Here is a 9,829-nt window from a genome sequence, read left to right as displayed (position 1 = left end):
TCAGTGTATCTCCGCTTGCAAAAGCTGCAATACGTACCACCGCAGACAGTGAATTACAAGTACAAATAATTTTGTCACAAGTCTAGCGGAATTTTATTGGCAAGTCAGTGCGTGCATTTTTTACACTGGCAAGTGTCATTTATGAGTTGCATGATTGCAAATGTCAACTTAGTTACCAGTATTAAATTATTTTTAACAACTACAAAATGAATGTCAAGTTTGCAAACTAAAAAATATATATATATGTTTGCAAAACATTTAAAAAATATATTGCAAGTCTTTCTTACAACTACACAACTAATTACACGTTTGCAAATATTTTTTTTACAAGTTTGCAAATATTTTTTATGCTTACAAAACGTATGCCGGTTTTTAACATCCTAATTTACCCTCATAATATGCATTATGGAATAAACGTTGTATCGAACAGATGTCACGGTGTTCACGTGTAAAGAAACGCGCAGAGAAAAACAACACGGCAGCCAATCACAGAGTCATGTTGTAGTTATATGCAATTACATGGATCGCTTTCTAGTGGATCTTCCCAGACGCGACACGCGGTTCATTCATTCACACTTTTCGACAGTGGGGCATGTGTTTTCAATAGCAAAACATTTACAACATCTGCACGGAATAATTTTGCTTGCACAGAGCAACCACGAATATATTCACAATAAGTACTGACTTAAAGTCTGAACATGACAAAAATCCTGTCAGCCTGCAACGTCGTCAAATCACTGAGGCAAGCATGGCTCTCTGCCAGAAGAAGCAGCCACCCCTCCTGTATGAAGAGGTCTTCACGGCTTTTATCTGTAAAGGTACTGTAAAAAATATAGTAGGCTACTGGTGTGCTCGCTTGTTTGGAAGTTTTTGTTCAAGAGTAAAAAACAACCCCCTTGCGCTTGTTTTAGTTTGCCAATGATTGATCAATGCCATCGTCAAAACATATGCATGAAGAGAAAGGGAGTGTTTTGTTAGTTGTAAAAGAAAATGAGTTATCAATACAGTTTACTGTAGTTGAAGTTACTGTAGCGTGGTTGGCCGGCAGTGAAGGCTAGGTAACGTTAGCTAGATTGCTACTTATCTACTGAAGCTAATTGAGCGTACTGATGGTAAGTTTGTTTGACGCAGCATGCAGTTGACAGTGACACCAGGCCAGCTTGTTATTGACTTTGCATCTGGGAAAGAAACACATGCCATTGCAGTGAAAACAGGCTCGTTTAGTTGCAACGCTGCTGAAAACATGGAAATGGTGTGGCCAATCCCGGGGAGGTGTTGCATCATGTCGATTACTGAAACTTCTGGCTGCAGTTACTGTAGGCACATTAGCAAAGAGAAAGTTCTGATCAATATTTTATATATATATATATATATATATATACCCACAAACACACTCAAAAAGTTGGACACACCTACTCAGTGTATTTTGTTTGTTTTACAATTTTTCACGTAGTATAATAATGATGAAGACATCGAAACTATGAAATAACACCAACAACCCAAAAAAATTATTTTTCGAAGTTCCCACACTATTGCCTTGTAATTAACAACAGATTTGCACACTCTGTGGAGGTCAGGTCATCTGATGCAGCACTATCACTCTCCGCCTGGAGGTTTCTTTTGGGTCATTGTCCTGTTGGGGGAAAAAAGTCCCACTAAGTGCGAACCAGATGTGATGTTGTATTGCAGCACGATGCTGTATTAGCCATGCAGGTTGAGTGTGCCTTTATATTGTAAATAAATCACAGTCTGTGTCACCAGCATTGAGTACCAAAACACCTCATGGTGGTTGGTACCAACAATCTCAAATTTTGACTCATCAGACCAAAGGACCAATCTTTCTAATGTCCAGTTCTCATTTTTTGGCCCATGCAAGTCTCTTTTATTGGTGTCCTTCAGTAGTGGTTTCTTTACAGCAAATCAACCATGAACCTTGAAACAATTGATGTCAGTATGTGTCTGTTACTAAACTCTGAAGAATTTATTTGGGCTACAATCTGAGGTGCAGTTAATTGCCAATTTCTGAGTTTGGAAACTGTATTGAAATTATCCTCTACAACAGTAAAGTTGAATCTAATCTAATCGACCTCATGAAGCTGGTTGAGAGAATGCAAAGAGTGTGCAAAGATGTCATTAAGGCAAATGTTTAACATTTTTTGGTTACTGCATGATTCCATGTGTTATTGCCCAGTTTCTTTCATCACTACTATTCCAAAATGTTGAAAATCACATAACCAATAGAAATATACTTAAATTAGTAGATGCGTCCAAACTTTTCACTGGTACCGTTTATATACACATATATACAATATATACATCAGCATAAGCATTAAATTAAAGGTAATTTTGTTACACACACACGCCCACGCGCGCACACATACACACACACACAAACACACACCGATAGACTAGCATCCTCAGTGGATAAGCCTAGGCTGTATAAAAGAGAACAAGAGAATTGTCTAGTTCAGCATTCATCCAGGATATGGCCCCTCATTGAGTGTGTCACTCACAGGATTCTGGTACTGTAGCTACCTCTTTAGTTTACAGATGTATTAATTTCAATTAGACCAAGACTTCTCTCCCGACCCATGAAAATAAGAGCACATTATTGTTTGTTTTTACAAAAGAGCCTCTTGCATTTTAATACCGCCATTAACAGGTCATAAACAGAGAATGACCTGGACTACGGTTCTGGACCAGTATTATAAAAAGTTGCCACTGCCTTATTATATGTGTATTACCTTTTCATAATAATTTTACGATTTTGGACTTCATTCAGGCCTATGTAATTACCGGCTCCACTCATGGATGTGTCCAGTACTTTGTGTGTAATGTGAGAGTCATTTAACAAACTCTTCATCTTAGTGGCAACTCTCCTCCTATCTCGTAGGCCCGAACGGCCAACGTGGTCCTTGAAGATGGTACCCGGATGAAGGGCTTCTCCTTTGGGTATGAACACTCAGCAGGTGGGGAGCTGGTCTTCAATACCGGTCTGGTGGGGTAAGCAGTTACTGTCTTCTCTATGTCTCCATTCAGAGGCCCTCATAGTCATCGCTAATGTGCATGTATGAAAACAAATTGCCTGTAACTGCTTGAGTAAGAGATGACAACCTTGTCGAATCCTAGGGACAGTCTTGTCTTGACAAACCTGAAACCGACCAAATGGGTTGGCTACAGCATAAACAGCCTACATCTGTATGTATTAACTCAACTTCTACAGTTACCCAGAGGCCCTGACTGACCCCAGCTATAGAGGTCAGATCCTGACTCTTACCTATCCCATTGTGGGGAACTATGGCGTTCCAAACACACAAGAGCTGGACGAGCTGGGCCTGAGGAGAAACATTGAGTCAGAACGCATACAGGTGGGTCTGGTGTGTGTGTCTGTGTGTGTGTGTGTGTGTGTGTGCGCGCGCGTACTATGTATGGGAGCGTTGGATTGACTGGGCTTAAGGAGGAAACGCAGGTGTGTCAGCTTTGTGTTCAAATTCACGTTTGTTTCTTTTCTATATACACATGACATACATGAAGTACATGGTGCTGTGAAATGCTTATTGTCTGGTTTGTGCCTCAACAACACAAAAACTATTGAAAAGTATTAGGTGAGGAAACATTTGAATACAAATTAAATGTTCAAATGATAAAATATGGAACAAATGTTGTTAAACACTGTTAGAGCATTAAAATGTCATTTCATTTTCATACATGTGGTATAAGTTCCCATATACTATAGATTTCAGGAGCAGCCATGGTGAAAAAAAATGCATGGCTTATTATTAAATACCATAACTGTCCACCAGGCATTTGTAAGGGTAGGTGCTAATAATCTTGACAAAATAAATGTATAATTTGAGTATGCAAAATTTGGTAATGATTCCAGAATGAACCAAGTGCAAAATGTACCACATGTTGGAACAAACCAACACCTGTAACCTGTTCATTAGCTGTGCTGTTTATTTTATACAGACCTTTTTCCCTCATCATAATCAAGGGAGACAGTAATTTTAGATGGGAAGGTAGCTTATTTCCTGTGCTGTTTATTTGATACAGCCATTTTTGTTCATCTTAGTATGGTGCCAATCATTTCTGAGGTGACTACTTTACATGCATATTAAAAGGTATGTAATGTCCAGAGGAAATAAAGTATAACATTATTATGTGATAACTAAGATGTCAGGTTTGTGATGTGTTCTGTGCAGGTGTCTGGTCTGCTTGTACAGGACTACAGTCACGAATACAGCCACTGGAACTCTGTCAAGTCTCTGGGAAAGTGGCTACAGGAGGAGAAGGTAGAAGGACTGTATTTTAGTTCACATAAGTAGGAGGTCTGCACTAAAAACATTTCCCTGTAATGGCTTTTATATTAACTGATGCATATGAATAACTTTTTTCTAATGTTACTTTTGAATGAAAACCCACTATTAATCAACAATTTTTTTATTTTAGCCATTTCACCAGTTCTGAGCGCTGTGGTTTTAAGAACCACATCGTCTTAAATGTTTGGCTGTAATTTGAAGGAATATTTTCTCCTATTGTTTCAAAGGTCCCTGCATTGTTTGGTGTGGACACCAGAATGCTGACCAAGATCATCAGAGACAAGGTAAAAGGGTTACTGTAAGCAACTTGACAAACTAAATGTATTCAATCAATATTGTATCTTTTCACTGTTATGATAAGTTCAATGGGATCTTCATTGACCACAGTGAGTCAGAACATCCCATCTAAAAGACGTCCTGTTCACAGCCCTGCATTATGGTGAATTGATCTGTGGACCAGAGGGAAAAGTAGGCCAAAATCTGTGATGTACAGCTCTGGAAAAAAACATTCTTTTTGTAGGTCACTTGATGTCATCCTACGGTTGTTGAGTGACATTCGAATGAGTTGATGGTCATCTCGGTCAGTGGACAGTCGCTTTCGCCTTCTGCCAGTCTGTAGCTTTGTTGTCCCCAATGTCTGTTGCTTGACCTTGTTCTTATGAACCACAGGCTTTGAAATGTTCAGGATGGAAACAACCTGATGCTCACTGTATCCCTCTGCCAGTAAAGCCTCACTCAAAGCCTCACTTTTCCTCACTCAAAGCTTTTCTTTTTAACTCTTTTGTCGTGCTGAAAATAATTTTTTTCATTCAAATTACCTTTGAGGTACCACTAGCACTGTTTTTGTCATCCAGCTGGTCCTGTTGCAAAAGGATTGTTATGACCACATCAGTGGTTTTTATACTTTCCCTTGTTAAATTAGATTTGGTTCAGGTAATCACCTAATCTATACCTCATTAAGTAAAATGAGGTGTGCCCGTGTTGGAATTTAACAGACACTGGAATGGAATGGCTGCCATAAATGTAGAGATGCTGATTTAAGAATAATTAGGAGTGGTCTCTTAATTTTTTCCAGAGCTGTATATATTTCACTGAACCTTTTATAGTTTTGTTGTTATTAGTTTTTTACTAGCAATAAGACATCTCAAGGCTTTGTGGTATATGTCTAATATAGCGCGGCCAAGTGCTGTCTCCAGGCAATCCGTGAGACAACGTGACTAAGAAAAGCACTGAGTGCCTTATTGCTTTTATATAATATTTTTGTAATATATTTATTATTGTTAATTATATTATATATGTACATACTGTATATGTTTTTCTACTATAGGGTACAGTGTTGGGGAAGATTGAGTTTGAGGGCCAGCCGGTGGAAATATCAGACCCCAACCGGCTAAACATTGTAGCAGAAGTATCCACAAAGGTACTATGTTCTGACTGATGTACAATAAATCCAGGTCTCCACAAAGGTACTATGTTCTGACTGATGTACAATAAATCCAGGTCTCCACAAAGGTACTTTGTTCTGACTGATGTACGATCAAATCTAATTATAGTAATGTAGATGACTCTCCTATCCAAAGTGAGTTAGTCACTAGTTACTACTAGATGTACGAATACTACCAGAACAACTACTACTACTACTGCTACTACTACCAATGTTAATACCACTGTTACTACTAGATCTGCTACTGCTACCATTACAACTACTACAGCAGACCGAATTATGTTAATGACAGTGATGCTGTCGATGTTTCTGGTGATTCTGATATCCTTTCTTTTTACTGTTTTTTTCCAGGAGACCAAAGTGTTTGGGAAAGGCAACCCTATCAAAGTCGTGGCTGTTGACTGTGGCATCAAACACAATATCATCCGACTGTTGGTTAAGGTGAGAGGAAGAGACTGAATAAGATAGTTTAGCACAGATCACTGACTTCATGTCTCCTGTGATAGATGATACAGACGTAGACTACAGTATGTTCCTGTGGGTTTGTGTGTAGAATAAAGACTAAAACATAATACCCGCTTCTGGTAGTCATATAGAAATTCAATGAAGTTACTGTAATATCCTAGAATATATCTTGCACTTGTAAATTTTTTTGAGAAATAAAAACTGTGTCTACAAAAGACAACTCTTTCTGAGCGAAGGGGAGAGGGAGCAGAATTTGGAAGCAATAAAAAACATTACTTGAAATGTCGAAGGGCTGCGAAATTGGACCTAATGATCATAGTTTGAAACCATGACCCTAAATATTGGCCATGATCTGGCTCTTTCTTGGTTTCTCTCTTTTTTCTCTCTGTGTCTATAGCGTGGAGCTGAAGTCCATCTGGTGCCTTGGAACCAGGACTTAATGAACCTGGAGTATGACGGCCTATTCATCTCCAACGGCCCTGGCGACCCATCTTTGGCTGTAGAACTCATACAAAATGTCCGCAAGGTAAGACTGTCAGCTGCCCATTGCAATATGGAGGAGACATAATTTACTACGGAGAACAGTTGACTTAGAACAATTTCATTTTTAATGGTTATTGTGCTGAAAGATTAGCAATCCCACATGAAATATCATCTGATCTACTGATGGACGGATCTGATGGATGTGTTTCACAATGGAAACTTGTACTGACCTCAATGTAAAGGGATGAAGATGTTTCATTTTCTGGGGAATCTCTTGCATTATGAAAATACATTCGCAAAGCCAGTTCAGACAGTATACCGGCGTGGTCATAGGCCAAGTGATGCGTCATCTTGAATTGGGATCCCTCCAATCAGATTTCACACTGACTGTTTAATCGTCAGGTTATTAAGTCAGTCTGATGTTCGTAGGTCCTCGTAGCATGCGGGTGCTTCCCACCCACCACACCAGCCTCCACCTGTCTGGTTCTGTGTTTCCTTTATGGGGGAAAAGCCTTGCTCGTTGCCTATGGGTATTGCTCTTAATTATGTTATGGTATTGATATCGTTATTAGTAGTATCATTTACATGTGATGGGAATGTGTAACATCAGACCTGTTTGTGTATTGTTGTGCATTGTTCTCCAACTAATGATTAAGCTAATATGTGGCTTATTGTTTTCCCTCTCAACCATTCTCTGTCATCCTACCATCTCCTTGGCCCCAGGTGCTGGAGAGTGACCGGTCACAGCCAGTCTTTGGTATCTGTATGGGCAACCAGATCACAGCGCTGGCTGCTGGGGCCAAGTCATACAAACTGCCAATGGGCAACAGGTAACAACACATGCATGGCAGGACACATCATGATGTCCTTCTAGCCAGCTGATTCTTTCATCATTTGGGCCTAGCTAACCTGGTCCCCAGGATATCCAATTGTGGGCTTACAGCCTAGTAACAGTGTGGGACTGTTGGCGCTTTAGATGGAATGGATCCTAAATCAAGTAGGGAGAGGGAGACTCGTTGCAAGCTTTCGTAGCCACCAAGTCACGCACCAATAGTTCAGATAAGTCCATTCGGTGGGTACTAAGATAGAACTTGATTAAACGTGTGTGTATATTTTTTCTGCAGAGGTCAGAACCAGCCTGTGTTGAACGTAATGACGGGACAGGCCTTCATCACAGCCCAGAACCATGGTTATGGAATCGACAGTAGTTCTCTACCACCCGGATGGAGCCCACTTTTCGTTAACGCCAATGATGGAACCAATGAGGTCTTTTTTATTAAATTTTTTTCAATGGGATATTTACAATGATCCTATCAAATTTCCGCTAGAAACCACGGTTAATAATTCCACTGGTGACAGAAAATGCAGTGATAGCATTGTCTTAAAATCATTACTGGTTTCCATGGTTACAGTCAGCTTCAGTACTTCCCTCACAGTAAAGCAGCCATACTACCTTCTCTGTTGAGTGAAATAGTTGGCTGTATGACGGTGGTACCAAACAATCAAAGGAAACTCATTATTACACTATTGGTCTTGTTGTGCAGTACAAAAGCAGTTAGCTACTATAATGTTAGCTATTATATTAATGTCACATCCAGATGGTCCAATATTACAAGCTATTTCCCCCTTGTCCATCATAGTACAAATTATTTTACTAAGCAAACATCCAGGCAGTCGGCTTGCAGTGGCTGTATTCTTGACACAACCCACTTCACTCAGTTTGAGATAAACCTTGGGAATGGTAGGATTTGTCTCAGAAAGAAATGTTAAAACGCAATCTGTCTATATGGTTTACTGAAAGCATACAAGCTGCTGGATAAAAACAGAATTGTACTTGAAATTAATTAGGCAATCACCACTCAGGGAGCACAGTTAACAAATGACACAAAACACACATTTTGTTTAATTTAGCATGTTTCAATGATCAGGTTCAGTTGTCTTTGTCTTTGCTCCATACTTTTAAGAAGAAATATTTTGTTTCCAAATGGACTACACCGGGTAAAAATCAATAGAGAATTTACTTTCAATTGACTACATTTGTTGTGTCTACTTGCCTACATTTGTTGTGTCTACTTGTCTACATTTGTTGTGTCTACTGTCTCAGGGCATCATGCATGACACCAAGCCAGTCTTCACAGCTCAGTTCCATCCTGAGGCCAAAGGAGGACCAACAGACACTGAGGTAAAACTGATCTACTAACAGTTAATGCAATTCACTGTATAATGGATGTCCCTTTGTATTTTCCTTGCATTTTTCAAATGTAATGATTGCCTTTCAAATGCGGTAGTTGTTTGCTTCAGTTGTGGGTCTTAAATCATGGAAACCAAAGTGAAGAGAGCTTAAGAATGAAAAATAAACGGTACTATCTAGAGAAGAAAGAGCAAGAAAATTGAATATGTAAATTTAAAATACTAAGCTGAAGAGAAGCTGTAAGAAATTCATATTGTAATATATATTATATATAGCAAAATCAACAGATTTCCTAAATGTAACATTATTTCTGAAGGTTTAGTAATTCAGTATACTAAGAATAGGTCTGAATATGTTATTAGGTTGCTCTATATTTAAGCACATCAAATAAAACATGAAAATGGTACATCCATGCTTCTAAAGAAAGTGTACTTTGATTAAAACTGACACCAGTAAAGTGGATTAGGGGGGTGTGCGGACTGGGACTTGGGACTCACATACTGTCGCAGTACTCGCTAAATGAGCCAGTTTTCAGCAAGTCCGGTAAACCCATTTTCCTAAAGCCCCAGGTGTTTTTCTTTCACTCCAGTGGCCCAGCATCTGTTCCTTTCACCACACTTTGATGTAATACAACATTTTCAAATCTCTTGAGATGAGGTTGCTATGTGGTACACATTAAGTATTATTTTAAGGGGTGCAACATGTATTTTCTTATTAAGAAAATGGTTGCTTGTCTCGCATAAAAATAATATACAGGGCCCTTAGGAAAGTATTTAGACTCCTCCTCTTTATCCACCTTTTGTTGTGTTGTAGACTTAATTCATAATGTATTATCTATTTTTGACATCTATGTACCCTATACTGATAACGCAATAACATGTTATTAGAAATATGGGCCGATTTATTGAAAACAACCTTAAATATTTC

At 39.0% G+C, this 9,829-nt stretch overlaps 1 protein-coding gene across 1 annotated transcript in view; it reads left to right on the top strand.

Moving 5' to 3' along the window:
• The first annotated feature begins 533 nt into the window (after positions 1 to 533).
• The window catches only part of cps1 (carbamoyl-phosphate synthase 1, mitochondrial), a 57,363-nt gene continuing 48,067 nt past the window's right edge, over positions 534 to 9,829 (top strand). Inside the window, exons 1-11 of the mRNA XM_013138000.3 lie at positions 534 to 818; positions 2,894 to 3,003; positions 3,224 to 3,368; positions 4,203 to 4,292; positions 4,547 to 4,603; positions 5,647 to 5,739; positions 6,115 to 6,204; positions 6,626 to 6,754; positions 7,435 to 7,541; positions 7,836 to 7,977; positions 8,816 to 8,893. Of these exons, the coding sequence (XP_012993454.2) occupies positions 699 to 818; positions 2,894 to 3,003; positions 3,224 to 3,368; positions 4,203 to 4,292; positions 4,547 to 4,603; positions 5,647 to 5,739; positions 6,115 to 6,204; positions 6,626 to 6,754; positions 7,435 to 7,541; positions 7,836 to 7,977; positions 8,816 to 8,893 (1,161 nt within the window). The 5' untranslated portion in view covers positions 534 to 698. The remainder of the gene's footprint in view (positions 819 to 2,893; positions 3,004 to 3,223; positions 3,369 to 4,202; positions 4,293 to 4,546; positions 4,604 to 5,646; positions 5,740 to 6,114; positions 6,205 to 6,625; positions 6,755 to 7,434; positions 7,542 to 7,835; positions 7,978 to 8,815; positions 8,894 to 9,829) is intronic.

The sequence above is a fragment of the Esox lucius genome, chromosome 16 (genome assembly GCF_011004845.1).
Source record: "Esox lucius isolate fEsoLuc1 chromosome 16, fEsoLuc1.pri, whole genome shotgun sequence".
Lineage (NCBI taxonomy): Eukaryota > Metazoa > Chordata > Actinopteri > Esociformes > Esocidae > Esox > Esox lucius.
Note: the sequence above shows the minus strand (reverse complement) of the source record. Positions and strands in the feature narration are given on the sequence as shown.